The sequence below is a fragment of the Corvus moneduloides genome, chromosome 5 (assembly GCF_009650955.1).
Source record: "Corvus moneduloides isolate bCorMon1 chromosome 5, bCorMon1.pri, whole genome shotgun sequence".
In the NCBI taxonomy this organism is placed as follows: Eukaryota; Metazoa; Chordata; class Aves; order Passeriformes; family Corvidae; genus Corvus; species Corvus moneduloides.
The window spans coordinates 38,379,558-38,401,223 of NC_045480.1; the positions used below are offsets into that span (position 1 = coordinate 38,379,558).

Below are 21,666 nucleotides of genomic sequence, written 5' to 3' on the forward strand. Positions count from 1 at the left end.
GGCATGTTCTTGTACTGGTTTTTTCAGACTACTTTACACCTAGACCCCTTTCTAGCATTTTGCACTCAGGACCAAGAGCCATGGCAACCCCAGAGTGCTGAAGTCCAAAGCCATGAATAGAAAATGACACTGTGTCTCTGCACCTTTCTAAGCAGCAGCAGCTACTCCACCAGTTACATGTGTTGCACAAGCAACAGCGTGTAACACCCAACAAGGAGGGACATGTCATACCACCATCCTGCTTTTGCTTCCACTGATCCTACTCACCTGTGGGGAAAAAAAAATTACTTAAGAGATGTCACACTTCAAATTTTAAATAAGATACTGCTCCCTTATATGAGCAAAACCTTTAGTGGAAACATCATAAAGTTCATTAAAGTGTGGAACCATTACCACTGAGGTGATTCTGCCCCTCTACTCCATTCTTATAAGACCTCCCGGCCAGAGTGCTCCCAGCACAGAAAAGACATTGACCCGTTGGAGCGAGTGAAGGCTGGAGCACCTCTTCCATGAACAGTCAGAGAGCTGGGGTTATTCAGCCTGAAGACTCCAGCGAGACCTTAGAGCACCTTCCAGTACCCAAAGGGGGCTACAACAGAGCTGGAGAGGGACTTTTCACAAGTGCCAAGGAGGAATGGCTTCAAATTGAGAAAAAGGAGGTTTAGGTTGGATAGTAGGGAAAAATTCTTAACTGTGAGGATGATGAGACACTGCCACAGGTTTCCCAGAGAAGTTGTGGATGTCCCATTCCTGAAAGTGTTCAACGCCAAGTTGAATGGAACTGAGCAACCCGGTCTAGGGAAAGGTGTCCCTGCCCGTGGCAAAGGGGTTGGAACTAGATCATCTTGCAGGTCCCTTCCAAGCCAAACCACTCCGTGATTCTCCTCCATTTTCCCCACCACCAGCCCCTGCTTCGCCCCGCCGCTGCCGAGAGGGCCCTGGCCGCACCCGGGGCTGCCCAGCCCCCGGCGGGGCCCCCTGCCTCGCTTCCCCCGCCTCTCCCGGCAATATCGGGCTCCAGCCGTCGCTTCGCGGGCACTACACAGCCAGAACCGGTGAGGGAGCTGCTCGTTTTAGGGCTTTCGCACAGGATCGCTTCCGGGCCCGCGCCGCCTCTCGCTGCCGAGCTGCCCGCAGCGCGCAGGCGGCAGCGCCGGCCAGCGCCCCGCGTCCGCTCCGCGCCCCGGCACAAGCCCACAGCGGGGCCGCCCCGCCCGCCCGCCGGCTCCGCGCCCGCCGCCGGTAGGTGCCCGCGGCCGCCACCGAACCCACAGGACAGCGGGACGGCGCCGGTCGTGAGCTCGGGACGGCCCTGAGGGCTCCGTGCCCCCGCGGGGGGGCTGGGGGTGGGCAGCAGGGGGGTGTCTCGGAATCGCCTCGGGGAGGACGGCGAAGCGCTGCTCAGCTGTCCCTTAAAACACAGCTCCAGCCCGCCCTTCCGTACAGCCAGCACCGCGCCTGTGCCGGGCTGGAGGGGGAGCAAAGTTAAGGAAGGTATTTTTAGAAAGCACGAGATGTTGTTTTCAAAGCGGCCTTGCTCGGTAGATCGTTTCTAGTAACTGCCGGCACATGCGTGTTGCTGTGGTTGCTCTTTGCCCTTCAACTTCATTTCTGTGCTTTCCTTACCTTCGAAGGAGATTGCTTTCTTGTGGCCCTTCCAGGCCTTCGGGCTTGCTGCCTGACTCTAGTTCACTATCCATTGAGTCTCTATGGGCACCAGGGAAAAGGAGAGAAAGCACTCATCAGATACATATGAAAGACTATCTTAATTATCATTTCCAAAAAAAAACCACCTCTAACTTGACAAGTGTTGTGACTCATAGTGATGGCTTGCAGTCCTAAAAGCACTTCAAATGCAGTGCTTAATACAGCTAAATAAAGCTGGATTCTCATTAAATAAAAAAGAGCTGATGGTTGTTTAAGAGCCATCAAATCTTCAGATTTCTAATTTGCCTTTAAAAGTCCAGAGCTGACAGTAAGGGGAGGGGGGAAAGGGCTTTTTCCTGTTCACTGGCATACCACAAATTACCCAGATCAAAAGCATTACTTGTGGGAGATGCACATACCAAAAGCACGCTGCAGTTCTTATTCCCTCTTCTAGCTTCGTGTCCAACTAATTACTCTTTCTCCATAGATATGAATTACTCTAGGTTCATCACCACTGTGAGTGCAGCAAGAAAAGCATCTCCAATAAGACTCCTGAGTGAGTACATGTCCCTTCTTCCCAGTTGCTCTGAAAGTATCATTGTATGTTCTGGTTTGTGCTGGGATATCATGGCTTAAGACTTGAAAAGGTTTGAAAGAAAACCATGCTGTAAGCTGACAAGCAAGGCCAGATAACTTGACTTTTGTCAAGTGGAGATGCCAAGCAGGTATAAAGAAAAATAAAGTGAATAGCCTTGAACCATTTCAGAAACCCATCCAGACAGACAAATTAGTATTATCACTTTCACAAGTGACTGAAAAGTCTCTGTTACTGTCTCTGAACCTGGGCTTTTTGGCACAGTTTGCAACTGAGTTTATGCTGTGTGTCCAGGAGCAAGCAACTGCTAATGACTTGAAAGTCCCAGCATGTTTCTTTCCACCTCATTTTCCTGTATCCTGTTCGTGTCCATAAATGCCTCACCACCCCCACCCCCTCAGTATTACTACACTTTCCTTGTCCATATTCATCTATCTTTAGGCTACCACATTACATTGTCTTCCATGTGAAAGATAGAAGAGCTTAACTGCCTACTTGTTTACTCCGTTGGAACCCACAGAGACCTGACAGAATCCGAGCATGAAACATACATCAGTAGTTAAGCCTTCAGGGGTCAATTTCCCCTCGTGGTAAGGGGTTGGCATTTGCTGTTCTGCTTAAAATGCTTCATACAGGTACAGCTAAGTCAAGTAATTCACTCTAGGCAATCTCTTTTTCAAGTGATACATTGATATGCATCATAACAAAAGCATGAAGTAGCACAGTTCCTGCAGAAAGACATATTGAGCCTGCAGTTTTGATGACAAAGTAAATCTCTCTTTACCAGGCCAAAAGTCACAGGCATAACCCAAATTGGTGAAATAGCTGATAAGAATTAACTCCCCATGTTCAAGTCTGCTAATAACTAGTAGAAAATAAACTCAATAACAGGCTGCTTTTTAAGCCAGACCTGGTATCATCTGTCCCCTCTTATCTGATGTAAAACTGTCAAGCCAGCATGAATGCCGTATTGTGAATTCTTAGATTTAATGCAATCAAGTGCCCTTGCTGGATTAAGGTCCAGTCTGCACTGTATAGATTGGATCTGAATGATTGTGAAACTGACTTAAAAGCAGAATTAAGATTTTCTTCATAGCAAATTACTTACACAGTGTCTCTGCCACTAAAACTGGGCTACCAGAAACATTTCTGTTCCCTCATAGAAAAGCTATAATCATCTGTCAGTGTAGCTGCCAGAGCAGCTGAAGTGAGACCGAATGAAAAACAGAAAAAAAAAACAAAGCCAATCATCATTTCAAGTCAGTCTAAACAGAAGATCATTAAGATTTTAAATTCTTGAAGCTCAAAAGACACCAGTCACTGAAGTTTTTATAATAGTAGAACTGTTCGGATTGTTTCAAAATAAATTACAAATTTTTTAACTTAAAATTATTTTTTTAGTCTGTGCTAATAGTATCTCCCCCTCCCTATTTAATCCAAGCAGAAAGGTGAGTTTAAGAAGAATTATCCATTTGAGTTCATGATAGTTAAACAAGTAAATTGAAAAATAGAACAAGTTCTCTGGACTGTTATTAAATATCGATTAAAGAATATGATCACCATTGTAATAATCAAATTGTAACCAACGTGTTTTCCTTTTACTCTAGCCGAATTGATGCAGAAGTCGCCTCCATCTCTCATCTCGCTGGCTGGAGGGGCACCAAATCCTAATGTTTTTCCATTTAAGAGGGCAACTGTTGACATTGGACATGGAACTCCTATTGAGATTGGGGAAGATCTGATGAAGAGGGCTCTCCAGTACTCAGCCTCAGCAGGGTATCTTGTCACAGCTACTTGCAATTCAAGATACCAGAAGCTAAGGATCATAAAATCCTTTATTATTGCATTAAGTCACCTGTGTTTTTAAAACCTGTTCATAAAGCCCATTTTTCAAACAACAGGTTCTTTCCAAAACCCATGTTTTTTTTCATTTTGCCTCACTATTTACATTTCAGTTCAAGTGGAAAAAAAAAAAAAAAACACTTAAATCACCTAAAACCCTAATCCTAGTAGAGCATTTCCTAGCTGTTAGTATTTGAGAAGCCAGACTCCCAAAACAGATAGTATTTAGGAGATACTGAATTGCAATACATAGTTTCTACATTTTGGAGTATTTCTTTTCTTTTGGCACTACATACTAAAGTCAGTATGTACTGGTGATAGTTGAGTGGAGGTATTTATAGAATTGTCATTTTTGGTACAAAAATTGCATGTCATTACATTACTTTGGTGCTTATGTAAACTCCTCAAGCAGACAGCACTGATTCAGGTGGGGACAGATTTGCAAAAATACTTGGGTACCTACAGAGACACATGGGGCATCAGCTAAGACTTTTCTTAATATTTAAATGAACCCAGCCATTTATGAACATCCTACAAGATCATAAGACATTTTCTGGAAAATGTGTTTTCGAAATCCTTGTAATCTGCAGCCAGTTTCTAGCAGCATTAAGAGCTTTGTCACAGTGCCACATTCGAGTACAGAATAATCACTTCTAGGAGTGGGTATTGTTCAGCTTCCACCCTGTTTCATCCTTAGCAAATAATTTCTGCCCAGATTTCACTATGATAATTTGGTGTATGGTCCACAGATGCCCATATCATTTTCTTAATTTGATAAAGCAGTCATAGCAATTGCATCTAAGTGTATCTGTGTGACAGTTGAAATCAGACTCAGGACTGCATGCTAGATTTGGCAGGGATTTAGAGGAATAGCCTAACTTTGGCCTATATAAGGTGTTAGATATGCCTTCTTATTCATGTTTCAGGATTCCAGAGCTGTTGTCTTGGCTAAAAGATTTCCAGCGGAACCAACATGATCCCCCCACAGCCAATTACAGTCCAGAGCAAGGACAGATGGAAGTGTGTGTCACAACCGGCAGCCAGGAAGGCTTGTGTAAAGTAAGACCAAAAGGTTCATATGTCAGAAGCATTTCATTCAGAGAGATGTTTATTCTCCCATCAGTTCAGCTATAGTCAGCATTAAGTGCCCTCTATAACTATAGGCAGGGTACTTTATTAAATGCATGTCTGATGGTATTGCCAATGCAAGGGAAATGAAATAAAATTGGAGTGGCATTCTAGACTGTCAGGACTGCATGAAAGTTTGGATAACTAAAAAAATTTGTGTAGAAAATGTGCTATAAGGTAACATTTCGTGTTACTCAAGTAGTGCAGTAATAAGCGCATAGATGCTTTACCATAACTCTGTTCTAAATATGTTTCTTCTTTTTCTTACTTCCTGATTTTTTGGGGGGTTTTACTTGCTGAAATAGTTATCCTTTCTAGTCCACTCTCACTGCTGTTTAGTTGATTCTTTCTGTAACTTACACAGGAGAAAGAGTGCTTCAGAGCACTGTCTTTCCATGTCAAGTTGGTATTCTCTAGTTGATAACCTGTCTTAATTTGGCTCTAAAGCAGATTTTTCATCTGTTCATTGCCTTTCTGACAGGAAAATAATATGGTTAGGGAATTACTAGTATCTAATCAAGATTTTTTAATCCCACTAAGAAGTCAAAAGTATGAAGCACATGTACAAAAATTGAACAATCTTTAAAACAGAATCTTTTCTTTTGCAGGTGTTCGAAATGCTCATTAATCCTGGAGACAACATCCTTTTGGATGCACCCACATACTCTGGGACACTAGCAGCTGTAAGTATTCTTTAGCTACAAAACATTGTGAATATTATATTTGAACTAATATAATAGTTTAGTGCCTGATCTGCAATCATATAAACACTGTCTGTATTTGCCATAAAAACATACCTAAGACTGAAGATTTTAGTATCCAACCAGTTAAGTTCATAAATATTGACTCATAGAAGGTTTTCTACTATAAGTTCTGTAAAAGCTATTCAAAGTTCCTCTTCCAAATACTAGTTCATTCAAGGGCTAAGATCACACATGGGACTGGAAAGAAAGCCATCAGGACCTAGTTTGGTTGAATTAAATTTATGACAAGTGGGTGTGTATTATACCTGAAGTATTTCAATGGTCAGATTATACAATAGCTATAAATAGTATAATATTGGAATAGGCGTGAAACATCCATATATGAGTATGAAGATATGAATTAGCGAGAACTATGCAAAAGCAGCAAAGTTTACTTCTGAAAAGAAGCTTAATCAGTATAAAATTAAATGCCAGCTCAAAATGCATAAGAGCTGCAAGAAGGGTTAGAATAAATACACTACAAATTCAGTTGTCCCCCCTTGCATCAAAATTAATTGTTATTGTTTGCTGTCCTAAATTTGAATATATAGTCTAATCAGCTGTACTTTTTTAGGAATGTATTTTGACAGTGCAGCAGCTTGCAGTTTTACTTAAAAATGCAGAGCACTACATCATACAAATTGAAATTCCACAGAGGAGAGACAGCAAGCTTTTTCATTGGTATTTTACCTATATTTTTTCATACAGCTGTCAACATGTCACTGCAGTAGCATCATTTCATTCTCCTTTGTATTGCTGAATATATCTATTGAGAACAGATTCCTTGCCCTTTGTCAATGAAGAGTAGCTTAAAGCTCTGGTATTTCCACTGAAGTAGAGTGTAAATTGTCAGTAGGAAACAAAGGTGCTGTGACCTTAACTGTCTGTGGTGAGAGCACGAGGAGTCCTGAGAGAACAGTTCAAGTTTACAAAAATCTCTTTCTGCTTGAAAAACCAACTCTGATTTCCTGGAGAAGAGCAGCAACTGAACATAGGAGATACCTGTTTCTTCTCAGTTGGCTTAGTAGGACAAATAAAGAGTAACGTGGTAAGTTTGACAAGCCTTACAGCAAATTCAGGCAAACTTATTTGACTCATGAGCAAATGGAGCTTGAGATATCTATAAAATCAAAAAGAAAGGATGAAATTTTACAGTGCCAGTGACAAAAGGAAGACCTTTGAATTACACAATTGTGACAGTTTTGTTCCTTCTATCAACAGCTGAGACCCTTGGGTTGTAATATAATTAATATTCCTAGCGACCAACATGGCATTATTCCAAAAGCTTTAAAAGAAATTCTGTCTGCTTGGAGCCCAGAGGATGTGAAAAATTGTAGCCATCACCTCCCCAAATTCCTGTATACTATTCCAAATGGATGCAACCCAACTGGCAACTCACTGACCACAGAGCGCAAGAAGGAGATTTACCAGGTATGGAGCTGTAACCTTGTGAACCTTGGAGGTGGAAATAGATGAATGTCAGTCTTGTTTCAGTTGAAGGTTTCCCATGTTTGGTATTTGGGGCCATTATTAGTCCAGTAGACATTCCTCCTAGAACTTGTTTCTAACAGAATGTCTTCCATGACAACTCTTCAGAGATAAACTATGCTTTAGACAACCTGTTTTTCAATGGTAGCCCATTGGTGGCTAGCACCTTGCCATGGGCTTCTAACTGGATTTGCTGCACATTGCCTGCACAGTTTGAATGCCACATGGAACAGAGCTTCAGTTGCATGCATGGGTCCTTGTACTACAGGTGCCAGGTTTACTCTTACAATCTTTTGATATCTGAATTGGGCACTTGAAGGTTTCTCATCGTGGGGGCTTCTATATAATGAATGACCAATCAATAGAAGCATAATGTGGTGCTGGTTAAAAAAAAGCCTGACTGAATTTGCAGTGTCTAACTTTTATTTATTTTGTTACTTTTTATTAATTCCTTTAGCTTGCAAGAAAATATGATTTTCTCATAATAGAAGATGATCCTTACTACTTTCTTCAATTTGAAAAGGTAATTTGTCTTCCATAATCCTTAGTAACACCTTATTTTCTGGAGAGAAACTAAGGTTTCAGGAGAGAACTAAGGTTTGAGTCCTGGACCTTCCTGCATGCCCCTTCTTCACATGCTACCAAGGCATATGTAAGCCTCACAGTCTGTGCTCCTTTCAGTCATTTTCCCCTATGTGGTATTTTATGCCCTGTTAATCAGTGGTTCAAATTTCTCAAGCCTCATACAGGAGATAGAATTTTTCAGTAATCAGAAAGTGATGAAGACTTTGCATTCAATGCAAAGCAAGTATGTCACTGAAGCAGCACTTGAAATTTGCAGCCTCTTAATGTTCCTTTCTCCCTGTCTCTTCTTTCATTCAGCAGAAGACTGCCTACTCCCCATCTACTATACCCCATTTTTATCCCCTTGCCTTTTGGCGAATCCAGGAGTTCTCCCAGGTACCACAGACAGTGGTACTGGATATGCAGCTACCCTTCTTTGTGTAAATTTTCCCCAGATTTCATATGTGAATCTACAGTTGCTCAGTCTTTAAAAGTACCTAACTTCAGAAATCAGAACAATTCTTAAAAGCAGTAAAACATTGGTAGAAGATAAAGGTCAGCATTTTCTCTTTTGAAATAATGTTTTTATGAAAGGTGGCAATAAAACTGCTTCACTTACTCATTGAATAGCATTGTGAAGCTTTGTTAGAAAGTGTAGGGGAGAAGGTGTAAAAACAGAATTGTTGATCAGGAAAAAGTATACTGGACTCAGATCTTCACAATTTGGTTATATCTTCTGATTTCATTTTTTAGTATGGCAAAGCAAAAAGCTACAAGGCTCCATTTTAGAAATTGCAGTACCTCCACAAAGAAATCTTGGCAGAAAAAACATTATTTCTCTCTTCTTCTTATGGCATCATACCAATAATTAAACTGAACACTTGTATGCTAAACAGTGGGCTAAGCAAGTTCAAAAAGTGACAAAGCTGATTTCTTGAAGACTTTCACAGAATGTTGTAATCACATCTCTGAAAGCTAGGCTAAACAATCACTTGTCAGAAAGTTACTGCCATGTTTTCCTTGGAATTCACATTTGAAGAATGAATTGTGCCTTCATAGTAAAGAAAATAATTCCATTATAATCCTTACTAGCGCCTTGAATCTTATTTTTTATTTTTTATTCCAAGCCATGGGCTCCAACTTTCCTCTCAATGGATGTGGATGGCCGAGTTATCAGGACCGACTCTTTCTCTAAAATTCTCTCGTCTGGGTAAGGCCAGCTGCAGACCACTTAGCATTGCCTATTCAGTTAAGACCCAAGACTTCATAAGAACTGATGAGACATGTTGTAGTGTTTTCTGATTTAATACCTATCCACTTCTGGAATGAACTTCTGAATCAACAGCTTTTTGCAGTCCACTGACTTTTCATGTCATCTCTTGGCAGTCACTTTACTCCAGGTTCTGTTTCTCTTTTGATGCTGATAGTTAAGCCTCTCCTCCCAGGCAGCCCATTCTTGCAGGCACCATCTAGGCAGAAAGACAGATGCTGGACTCCAGCTCTGTTCCTGAAACCCTTAGGAGCTTTTCTCTCTTCTTTTTCCATTTCCCTTTTATCTATCTCTTACCATTCCTGCAAGCTCCCTGAACTTGTAATACAGAAAAGAAACAATCATTCTTCACAAACTGTTCCTAGGATTAGACTGATATCTAGCCTCCCAGTTCTTTTAGGTTGTTTCCACCTGCCTGAAAAAAAACTAATTTGGCTCTTTTCTATTTCACGCAAGTCAACATATTTAGTTTTTAACTTGCTTTTATCTGTTATCCTAATTGACATAAAAAAATTAATGTGGATTCTGCATTGGCAGCTGGTGGATTATAACCCATCCTAGAGAAAGTGAGGCAACAACAAAACACTAAGTGTGATTGCGTTTTCAGAAGTAACACTGCAAAATGGCATGACAATATTATCTTTGCCAAAGACACATATGAGCTTACTGGTTCCATTTTTCTTCAAATAAAAACTTAAGCCAATCTGTAAAGATGGGTAATAAGAATTGAATTATAAATAACCAGCTAGTTTATCAATCTAAATTCCATTCCTTCTGCAGTACTGAAAGGAAGTAGAAGAGTAAAGCCATTTGCCACTTCTTATCTGTTTGTCATAAAGCCCGAGCAACCATGATTTTTTCATTATGGGAAAACCTATCTTTCCATTCCTTTGATTCACGTAATCTTTATGGCTGGAGAGGAAAGTTTACAAACACAGATTTTGTCCTGAAGCCTCATAACTAAGAAGCTATTACAAGCATTAAAACCTCTTTGTTTTTATTTCATTACTTTGATACTCAGCTTCTAAATTGTGTAAGCTGACATCAGTATTAAGATACAGATAAATTTGAATGCATAAGAGATCCTCACACTGTCAATAAAATGGTTGCATGTTTTCCCACATATAACTCAGACAAAGTACTAGCACATTGCATTTTTGTAGTAACTTTTTGTTTGTTTTCTAGCTTAAGAATAGGTTTTCTGACGGGTCCCAAGCCTCTCATCGACAGAGTTGTGCTGCACATTCAGGTGTCAACAATGCACACCAGCACATTCACACAGGCAAGTATTAAACCACCAAATTAATTGTATTTAGGGAAGACAACATATTCCAAGTTATAAGAAATCACAAGAAAACAGCTTTGTACTTTCACAGTTCTGCACTTTTGCTGTTTTGTTTACGCACATTCATTGTCAATTCTGCCAAAGGAAGAGAGACCACCATAGAACTCAGAACCAGAGCTAGAGGGTTGTCTCAGTGCATGGACAGTTGAGCTGATACCCCTTAACTCAGATTTCAAGAATCAAGATTTGAAATACTTTATCTCCTTCTGATAGGTTCATTTGAAAAACCTCAATGTAAAGCAGAGCATGGAAGAAACATTTATTATTTTTTCATTCTACTTTTCAATTAAAACAATACTGGCAGCCCACAAAGACATTTCAAAGCAAGCTGCCAACTACAGCCCCTTTATGGTTAGCAATAAGGAAAGGAGACATTGAACACATCTAAATGTGGCTTCCATCTTCCAGCTCCATTAGTTCGTCACAGAGGCACTATTAAAGCGGAGAGGCCGATGTGGACAGGAAGGTAAATCAATATACATTGCCTTCCTCTTTCTCCCCAGTTATCATATTTAGCTCTTCATCCATTTTTCCCTCCCTCCACCCCAACTTCCAAATACTGCCCTGGACCTTGGAGACACCAGTAACATGGACCTGTTGCCCTTGGCACCTCTACTTATAAAGGGCTCCAAGAGACACCACATGCATTTTCATATCTGGGGAATGCTCAATAATGCATCTGGCTATGGATCTTTTGATGATTGTGGAACAGTCCTCTTTAAAACATGGTCTTGATGATGTGTTTTATTTCTTTAGATTATGATATCACAGCTGCTTCAGCAATGGGGACAAAAGGGTTTCTTGGAGCATATAGACAGGTAGGGTTATGTCATATGCTGATACCCATCATCAGTCATTCTGCTACTTATTACCAATATCAAACATGCTTTGTAGTAAACAAGTCAGAGGAGGTGGACTAGTATTAGGCCAAGTAGGTGAGGCAGGTCACCAAGACTGCTGGGTTCACACAAGAGCCCTGAAGAGGCACAATATGAAGTTACAGACAAGCAGGTCAGGGTATATCACCTACCAATCCAGGCAGACAATCCTCCAGTCCACTGGCACATTATGCAGCTCCCCTCTGAAGGGAACTTGAGAGGATCCTGGAAGCTTCAAGCCAGCGAATAAAGTTTTGATCCCTGCTAAAGTGTTAGGGTCTGTAGCAAAAGCTAAGATTTCTGAGCACAGAATCCATTGAGAAAGAGTTAGTATAGCCTTTATAGAGTTCTTGCCTCACTAAGTTAACAGGAATTCACACTCTTGCCATCCTTTATCTCCTGATTGTGGATACAGATGGAAAAGCAGTGAGGTTCATCTACACACACTAAACATTGCCTTGTTCACTACTCTTGGAGAGAGAGCACTGGGCTACTGTCTAACTCTCAAGGCATTTCTTGCATACTGACTGAACCACATTTGGTTTTCATTTATTATGCAGGAGGAGCACAGCTTCTTTTGACTATCACTGTCTCATTTTGTATTCTCTACTTGGATATCACTAGAGCCCCAAGATTCCCACTTAGGTGGGAGTGTGCTACACTCTGCAAAGGTCCATAACAGAAACATGAGCAAAGCATGCAAAAAGTTCTTGTATCTCACTGTAACAGCCACTTCTGTCTCCTGGTGTTCATACTGTAAACAGCAAAATTTGAAAAAAAAAAAAAAAAACAAAAAAAAAAACCAGACACACCAGCCTCAGCTTTGCCTTGTTTTAAGATTTAGGAACATAAAAGATAAGTCTCACAGAGAAACTTGGACCACACTTTAGCTCAACTTCCAAGAGTTCCAAAAAAAATAAAACCCAAATACATCTCTTCACTTACCTCTTTCTAGTAGGTCAAAAGGCAGCCTTGCTCAAGCCCAAAAACTGTTCTTCTGCTTGAACTAATGAAAATAGAATTGTAGGAGGGCAGCTGCAATCCTTTATAACCTAACTGATGAGGCCCCACAGCTGACTGGAATCTCTTCCAGCTGATTTCATTTGCACAAGAGTGAGGTGTTAGATCAATCTTTTGAGTAGAAGCTTGTCTGGTTTTTGGAGCAGCTCCATATTTGGGGAAGTTTTGTCTTACTAATGGGTGTAATTTCAACATGTAATTAAAATAGTAACAGGTAAAAACTTTGCAACTGAATTTGCAGTTTTGGTAAAAACTGCACAAAGGAGATTTACATTTCATACAGAATGTATGAAATATACACTAGATATAGCTGGGCCCCAAAACTATATAAGTTTCTGGAGCTGTTGGTGTTTGTGTATCAGGTGTAATGAAATACATCCACAAATCAAAGCTATTGATTCTGAGGGTGTTTTTAAAAGTACAAATGTAAAATTATGTAAATTATGCAAATTAGTAAGGATGTTTTCTCAAGACATGGGAACACATTTGCATCTGAATTACGAACTCAGTATCAGGCATTTCTCTTGTGTCTTCCATTGCACAGCTGTGTTATTTTATGTCAACAAAAGCCACTGCACATGACTTGTCCATGGTGAAACTTGGATTAGGGTTATTTTTCCCAGTAAGAGATTAAATTATTTGAAATTTTTACTTCAAGTATGAAGGAGGTAGGTTCAAAAGTTTAGAAAAGGGGAAGCTGTCAAATCGTTATGACAGGTTTATCATGTGATTTGCTTTTTACCTTGTCAAATGCCATTTCCATGCATACCTGTTACACAAATTCAACCCAAATGCACAAATATCAAGTCTGTGCTTTTGCATATGTTTAAGTCCCTAATTTTCTTCAGTATGTGTGCTTTGTGCAGTAAATACTGTTAACAGGACTTGTATCTACTGCTATAATAGACAGAGTGGAGGTAATATATAAAAGGTTTCTATGATACATGCAGAGCTGAAGAAGCAGCCACACAGGGAGTTCCTCTGTCTGGTTGATCAGTGCTTTGTTGGAGATGCTTTTGGGTTGTTCAAGTAGAAAAGCTTTGCTTCTGCCTTCAGAAACAAATGGACTCTGAAATTTTATGAGTTCATGACTTTCAATTGATAATTTGCTTTCAGAGTGGTGGATTTCTACAGGATCCAGCGGGATGCAATGCTCACTGCTGCTGACAAGTGGTTAAAAGGTCAGAGTACAACACAGATAATCATTTAAATTTTTTTCTAGCTGTTTATCGTCTTTGTGCTCAAGAAAAATCACTTAAGTTCATCTCTTGACTGAAGTGACAGATAAGCACTATAAGCAAATCAATTACATTAAATATTAAGCTTAGGACAAATTGTCTGCTGCTGTGTTTTTATGCTTTCTAGTAGGACAGGGAGATAGATGGTGATGAAAAAAGCTCACCACATTACTATTTAAAGCAATTTTATGAAGAGCATGTATTTCACTTCATTATGTTCTTATACTTACTATGTTTAAAATATCTGTCTTTAAAATTTCTCTGAAATAGTGACCTTAATTTAAAGCAAGATATAAAAAATCACTATAGCAATAGTGATAATAATGTTTGTATCAGCAAATCCGAAACATCACTGAATCTATGATGTATCCATTAAAAGTGGGGCATAAGTTTCTTGATTCCATTTTCTCTCTCTCTTTCTCCAGACTTGGCAGAATGGTACCCTCCTGCTGCTGGCATGTTCTTGTGGATCAAAATTAAGGGTGTTTCTGATACACAGCAGCTGATAATGGAAAAGGCTTTGAAGAAAGAAGTATGACATATGATTTAATGACTTATGATCTTAAAATGAAAAAAGGGAGAGATAAAATATGTGTCCACATATACAGACATAAAAAAGCAGGGGAACTTGCTGTGCACCATCATTAAGTCTGCAAATCAGGCACTGTGGCATAGTTACTCATTAACAAAATATTTTCATGACTCTATTCAGATGCTGATATTTAATCAGTTTACTTAAATTGAAACCAATATAACATATGGTACAATATGTCATTGTATGTTACATATATATAATATATATGTATTACATATGTAATATATGTACCTATATGTATGATGGCTGTTCACCAAATTTTTTTAATGAGAGAAATTACATTTGATTTTATTTCTCCAATTTATATGACCTAGCACTGTGTACTGAGTAAGCTACACCCCAGGTGCTTCTAAGCAATGTGATGATATAAGCCAGACCTGGTAACCAAAACCTGAGACCATTTGGCTTTATTAAGAAAAGTCTGGTTACACGTTGCATATTTTTGTCTCCTTGTTTTGAAGAAAAAAATATTACACCGTGTTCTGATACAAGTGTGTAAGCACTGATCTTTCTTAAATTTTATTTAACATAGTTTTTTTAAAGTGTAGAAGTGATAATAACTGTGTGGTTAATCAATTTTCATAGGTATTACTGGTTCCTGGAGGAGCATTCAATATTGATAGTTCAGAGCCTAGTTCTTATGTCAGAGCCTCCTTCTCTCTGCCTTCTCCTGCCCAGATGGATCTGGTGAGGTTTTTTTTTTTTTTTGCATTCTTATCAAGACAGTTTCTCACACAGTAATGCTCCCTTATTTTTATACCCTTCTCCGTATATTTTTTGTTAAATGTTAGAGGTTTTAGTCTGTAGGTGACTAAGCAGTACTTTTGCAGCAGTATTAGCTGTTTCTTAAGCAAGATACTCATCCAAATGACCTGAAAGGTACCAAATTTTTAGGACCACTTAGAATTTTTCTGTATATCTCATACATGCAGTGTATCACACTTGAACCTCCCAGACATTATTTATAAATGCTTTACTGAAGCCAGAGTAAGTCCTGCTATTTGCTTAAGTATTAGCAGGCATCATGTATCTTTTAGACTTTGCATTCCTGAGATTCTGAGATTGAATTACCTGTGTTCTTTTGTCTGTGTTTTGGCAATTCTTTGTAAGAAAGAATATTTTCTGTCATACTATTCACATACATGCTTTATTTTTTTTCTCAGGAACTAATCTTTTATGTGTTTTAGGAGCATTTTTAATTTTATTTGGCTCTATCTATAAAATCAGTGGGAGAAGAGATAGGAGACATTTATTTGTGCAGATTTAATACTGATTTGATTAGGGTGCTTGAAACAGTTCCGTATCTGTAGTTGTACTTTCACGCAGTTGTGAAGGTTTGTAACAGCCAAGTGCTTCTATTGCCTTTTTATTTCTTCTGTATTTCTTCTATTTTTTCCTTTTTCTTTGTTAAAGTAATTCATAACCATACATTGACAGTCAAGCTGTATTTTTTATATATGTCTGTTCTTCCTTTTTTTTCACCTTTGGAGTCTCCAGGCTGTAATATTAAGTTAAAAGAGATACTCTTTCAGGGATCACCAGTTTGTTAGAAGTTACATCTGAACTCCAAATAACCTTTGAACATCAATATATGCATTTTTCTGTTTCAGAAATCTCTGCCTTTTATTTTCTATCAGAGAATCAGAAGCTTTGTGCAGTCAAAGCCCATACATTATTTTGTAAAAGGAAAAGAGAGAATATCAGCAGAACTTTGCATTATAAAATATTGATCCTATATGGTTAGGGCAAGTTTTAGTAGCTTTACAGGTTTGATGTGTTCCCTGTTCATGTAATGCTGAAATATAAATGTGAACCATATTTGTCATTGCAGGCCTTCAAGAGACTGGCTGACCTTATAAAAGAATCTTTGTGAAAAAGCTAAAGAGAAATCTTGCAGTAATAAAAATCATCTCCTGAAAATACTTATTGACATTTGGATTTCATCAGAATACTTTATAAGCAAGCGCAATACAGTGGATGTTTCCTTAGATCTTTTCAGCTAAAAAAAGACAGAAAATGAAAGTCAAAAAAAATTTGCCTAATTTTTTTTGACAGGACATTGTATTACTAAATTTATCCAATTCAGAAGCATTTAAAATACTCAAAACCAAAGTGTTCTATTTCCTGTAAAATCCATGGTTTTATCAGATTTGAATTGACTTTTGTTTTCCATTTGAGATGGGAAACACAAATCATTTACTTAGAAAGTTGCACTTGAGGTGGTCTTAGCCACTATTACTTAATCTCAACTGATACATTCCTCCAAAACCTTATGCTGGAATTGTCTCATGTGTCACTTTCATTCTTGTCCTACTGTATGGCATCTGGTTTTAATGATATGAGGATCACTATTTAATTTTACTGAAGTTTTGTCAGATAAAGCTGATGTAAGTATGTTAAAAAATTGAAACTGATCCAGTAAAATTAGGCTATGACTGCAGATAAACTGAGGTCCCTTGCAATTTGCATGGGCTTTGCAGCTCATTCTCTAATGCATTAAAGGTATTCTGATTGCTGGCTTTTACTACAGTCTGTGAATTATTGCTCTGTAGCTGTGTTAGAAAATCTCTGGTTTGCCAAGGCATGTGGATGTGCCAAAGGAACTGCTCTTGGCTGATCAATCACATGTGGTTTTGAATGGTGTAAGTAACTGAACTAGGGACATGGTGGAATGGACACTACCCTAACACTGCCAGAGCTACAATGCAAGCAAATGAAAAAACAAATAAATGTTTCAGTCTCTTATCCCTTGGTCATTGTCATCCCAAACATTTGATACTTGGCAGCAGGTAAAAAACCTTCAGAAAGTTTCAACTGAACTGATTCTCCAAGGCTTCCCATTTGGATTAGTACTTAAGTTTATTTGCTGTTTGGATGAAAGCACTGGGGTTTTCCACCAGTATCAGATGGCTGTTTCTTTATGTGCAAGTGTTCAGGATTTCAAAGTAAAGCATTGTTCCAGGATCTAGTTAGCCATCCAGCAGCGCAGGTAACGCAAGCAAATAAGGATCAGGCACAACCTTGCTTCATTGGAAGTTTCACAAGAGACATGGTTTTAGTATTAACAATAATTTTCATTCCCTCTTTTCCCCCTAGTTATAAATAGCATGTGTCACAACAAACTAGCACAGATGTATGCCTTTCCCAGCATCCCTCCCATTGGCAGCATCATTCCAGTGCCTCCAGCCCAGCATCACTGTTCATGTCTATCTCAAGCCTTTTAATTTAGTCACACATCCAAGCCATCCTGAGCAGCATGTCTAAGGTCAATCCTTTGCTCCATTACCAGATTACTGCAGCTTTTAGGTAAATCCACTGGAGAGGAACTGACGTGGGTGGGCAAGGCGGTGCAGTGGTGGTGCGGTGGATGGGGCTGGCTCCTCCACAAAGTCAGGCTGGGTTTGGGCAGCCAGGACCCGTGGAGTGGCAAAGTGTAGGGAGAGCCTGCAGTCCCAAATCTGCTCTCAGGGTGCCAACACTGTCTTTGAAGACAAACTTGTCTCATTTTACACTGTTTGAAGGTGCTAATGGGGGATCCAAACTAGCAGTGCCTCCTGTTCAGTGCTGCTTAACAAGAAGTATTCACATCTCAACTCACTTTCATAAGCATGTGTAGAAATTATGAAAACTCTGATGTTGCTGTCAGGCAATTTTTATATTGGGCTCAATTTAGAAAATTATTTTATACGACAATAAATGTGTCTGTCTTCAATTAAAATTATACTTTTATAGAGAAATAAATGTAAACATCATTTAAGACTGATTTTATTTCTCAGGTAAATGCTATTGTCATTGTCAAATACTTTTGTCATATTGTCATTCAGCCAAACCTGAATTAGAAAAACATAATCAAAATATTAAGCAAGCTTTATATTGGTGATGTGCAGAATAAAACATCTCTTAATTTTCAGAGATCTAAATGTTAATTTGGTTGAATGTAAGCAAAATGCAATTCCATTTGTGCCACATTACCTGGTTTTGCTATCAGCTAATTTAATTTAGAGAGAGGGGGATTTTTTCCCCAACTGTGGTGAAGCATCTATAATTAAGTTAATATCCTGAACAATGCAAATCGAACAGTGACAGTGAAATCCTATATACACATGCTGTTTCCCTGAACCTCTTAATGCACATTTTCTAGTCTCCTGGGAGATAGCTTTCACTGTTATTAAATGTTCATGGAGGAAGCCACTCGAGACGAAAGGAAAAGGGTGGGCAGCCTGTTCACAGGAAGAAATGATATGGCAAATGAAAGTTTTGGTTTTGCCTTTCCATTTCATCTATCCACGAGCAAATAACCTCTCTCATTCATAGCTGGGTTTAAGCCATCTGATGCAAGTAACACAATCTGCCACTGGGGAAGAGAGGACACACAAAGGGAAGGGCCGGGCTCGGTGTGGTGAGCGCAGCCCCTGTGCTGCTCTGGTGGGGGCAGTTGAAGAGGAGGTTGCTGCAGTGCTGGAGGGATCTGCCTGGCACGGACAGCACCCCGCAGCCTGGGTCTTACTTCTGAGTGAGCATTAAGCTGCCCATTCTCTTGTACCTGCACTCTGGTTCCACTGTATTTTCATGCTTTTGGCAGATGAAAACCACCTAGAAATTCTGGGCAAACTCTGGACACTTACAAATTCTATTTGCATTCTTAAGAATCTACTTGAATTTCGCTTCTAGTTGTACTTTAAAACCTTGTGACCTACAGATCCACAGTTCCTTTGGTCCTGCCTTTGCAATCGGGATTGTGACCCACTGAGGCAAATATGTAAAAGAACTCATTAAGCTGTGCTGTGCATGTCCTAATCTGTCTTGTTTTCTTTATTATTTAATAACAGGTTTTGAGCAGCCCACTCTAGACAGTCTTAGATGGGAATAGAACAATTGCAGTGTTTGGACTGTAATCATTCTGAATAAAAATGCAAAGAAACATGCATTTTCATTCTTCTAATATTGCTCCCAGGAATACCATGCTGTACCTCACTTTTCCCTTAATGATTATGGAAACTATTGTGTAACCCTGCAAAGCACAGAAGTCACAAGGGGAGAAGAATAAGGGTCTTACTGATTCTTTTCGAAAATTAATATCCGAGAAACATGTTAACAAGTCTAACTACAGCTAGAAGATTCCCTATAGCTTTACAGAATTTGGAGAATGCCTTCAGAATTATATTTTCTTTTTATTTTCAAATTATATCAGATCTGGATTGCATGACAAGTGGATATGCTGTGATGTGGTCTGGAAAAAACTAACATGAAAGTATTTCTGTTACTTGATGTACACAGAACTTTGACCTTTTTCTACATTTGGCTAATAATGAACTTAAGATACTTTCTTGCAGTTTCATCCAATAAATCAAGCATTAACAGAGGTAGATAAAGTTCTTCTGACAATATCTAATTGCCTTATATGGAATGTATAATTTGATACACTCTCTCAGTGTCTGCCTCTCCACAAAAACTACTAATAAAGTGGAGGGATGGAAAGACCACTTCAGTTTTCTTGGTGGATTATATGAAATCTTATTTTCAACACAGTTCCAAGAACTTGGAAGATGTTATTTAATAAGCAAATAAACTAGTTTCTGCATCTGTGAGGAAGACTGTCTTAGTACAAGCCTAGCCAGGTAAATTGTAAACATTTTAGGCAACCCACTAACATGAAAGCAAACAGCAAAAAGCTTTTTAGTAATGCCTAAGAAAGAAGATACTTTATTACAAACCCAAACTAATAGAGGACAGCCTTGATTTGTGCAGATGCTCTATTAACCCACACTTCTACATCTCTGCTTGCTTTTTTTTTTTTTTCTAGATTTCTTTGTTCAGCTCTTTTTAAGGATGTTTCTAATCCACAGGGGGCCCAGTTGACATAATTTCAGTAATTAAAGCAAATTATTTTTTTACAACTGCCACCGTATCTTTTTTTATCCTTTATAGATATGCTATTACCTTATTCTCTGCATTTGTTGTAGGTCACATGATACCTAATCCCATCAATAACTAACCTCTGGCTGGTAGCAAGTCTGACCCAAATGCTTTTGCATTCAAAGCAGCCAGCATCCCTATAGGAGACCAGCACTAACTTTAGGGAGATGTAACTCAGACAGGTAACTATCTGGAATATAATATTGCCTATATCTTCAAGTAGCAGCAGTTATGCCAAATGAATAAATGTGTTCTTTCTGCCTCCCAATTGGCATAATGTGTCCCATTTGTGTCTTTTTATTTCTTTTTACTTAGCTATTCTTATTATTACCCTAGCAAGTCTGTAATAAACCATAGATGTTAAATTAGTTCCCACATAATAGATGTGCAGAGAGGACTTTTAGAAAGCAACATGCATGGATGGTTCAAACTCTGGATATCAGTCATGTTTGCAAGTGGTGTTTACTATGAACAAGAATCCCAGGGACTCATGAGTTTCAAAGCCAAAGGAAGTCATCATCAGGTTTATAAGAAAGGCCATGCATTTTCATTACCTCTGAGAAGGATATCCTATCTTGGTTTTAAGACTTGAAATTATGGAAGATCCACCAGAATAATCTGTTGGATTAAAGAGCCCTTCATTACATGGCATTCTGTCTAGTCATGTCACTTGTATTAATTCAGCTATTTCCCTAAAGTGAAAAATAAGGGATAAAAAGGATATATTTCAAAGGTCTGGAGCTGCACTCCTAATTAATGAGTTTTCAAAAGATTTTCCATAAGTCTCCTCAAAATCTACCCCAATCAGGGTAAAGGTATTTCCCTTTAAGACAGAAAGGTTTTGTAAAGTGGATAAAACAGCGGATAGGAAAGACATGAATGGAAATAGTTGCTGTATTGGCAAATTACTCTTTGCTGTCTGGTGTCAAAAATAAGGAAATCACATTTTAGCCTTTTATCATGTTATCATAAACAACATAGACATCTGATGTCAGGAGCATTTTATTTTAAAAGGCCATTGCATCCGCATTGTTTTGAATCTTGGCAATTCAGGTCTTGGGCTACTTTGTAAAAGTGGCATTCAGGTAACTAATTTGGAGTTTCTTATCTGTAGTACCAAAGCCATGAAGGTGAGATGGGGTATTCATACCCCTAACTGTTTCTAAAAGTAAAACTGGTTTTCAGACTGGGAAAAGTATTTAGGCAGGTGAAGTCCTACTGATTCTTTTTTTTATATTAGACGCCTGAATGACCAAGTTAGCTTTTAAAATGGAACTAAAATTCCTAAAATGATTACACAGGTTTGATAAATCCCATATAAACAGTTTCATGATTCAAAACTGTAAAGGCAAGAGGAAATCTCTGCCACATTCTTATAAGTATACTGAATGAAATGT

The 21,666-nt window shown here is 38.8% G+C and overlaps 1 protein-coding gene across 3 annotated transcripts; it reads left to right on the forward strand.

Moving 5' to 3' along the window:
• The first annotated feature begins 1,144 nt into the window (after window positions 1-1,144).
• AADAT (aminoadipate aminotransferase) lies at window positions 1,145-17,098 on the forward strand. Of its 3 annotated transcripts, none has more exons than XM_032109811.1 (14): window positions 1,145-1,226; window positions 2,134-2,203; window positions 3,850-4,018; window positions 5,011-5,143; window positions 5,821-5,895; window positions 7,177-7,386; window positions 7,901-7,966; window positions 9,135-9,217; window positions 10,463-10,559; window positions 11,379-11,440; window positions 13,637-13,701; window positions 14,184-14,290; window positions 14,939-15,040; window positions 16,185-17,098. In XM_032109811.1, the coding sequence occupies exons 2-14, from the start codon at window positions 2,137-2,139 to the stop codon at window positions 16,224-16,226; spliced, it is 1,278 nt and encodes a 425-aa protein (XP_031965702.1). In that variant the 5' UTR covers window positions 1,145-1,226; window positions 2,134-2,136; the 3' UTR covers window positions 16,227-17,098. The 3 variants fall into 3 exon arrangements, with proteins under 3 accessions (XP_031965702.1, XP_031965703.1, XP_031965704.1); XM_032109812.1 differs by lacking the exon at window positions 1,145-1,226 and adding an exon at window positions 1,237-1,242 and having other exon boundaries at window positions 2,135-2,203; XM_032109813.1 differs by lacking the exon at window positions 1,145-1,226 and adding an exon at window positions 1,393-1,494 and having other exon boundaries at window positions 2,135-2,203.
• Window positions 17,099-21,666: the final 4,568 nt, after the last annotated feature.

Bases quoted from the DNA above. Each gene is read 5' to 3' on its own strand.
- AADAT (XM_032109811.1), top strand. From the start codon at position 2,137: ATGAATTACTCTAGGTTCATCACCACTGTGAGTGCAGCAAGAAAAGCA. The intron at 9,218-10,462 runs GTAAGGCCAGCT...TTTGTTTTCTAG, and splicing joins TCTAAAATTCTCTCGTCTGG to CTTAAGAATAGGTTTTCTGA. The intron at 10,560-11,378 runs GCAAGTATTAAA...TTATTTCTTTAG, and splicing joins ACACCAGCACATTCACACAG to ATTATGATATCACAGCTGCT.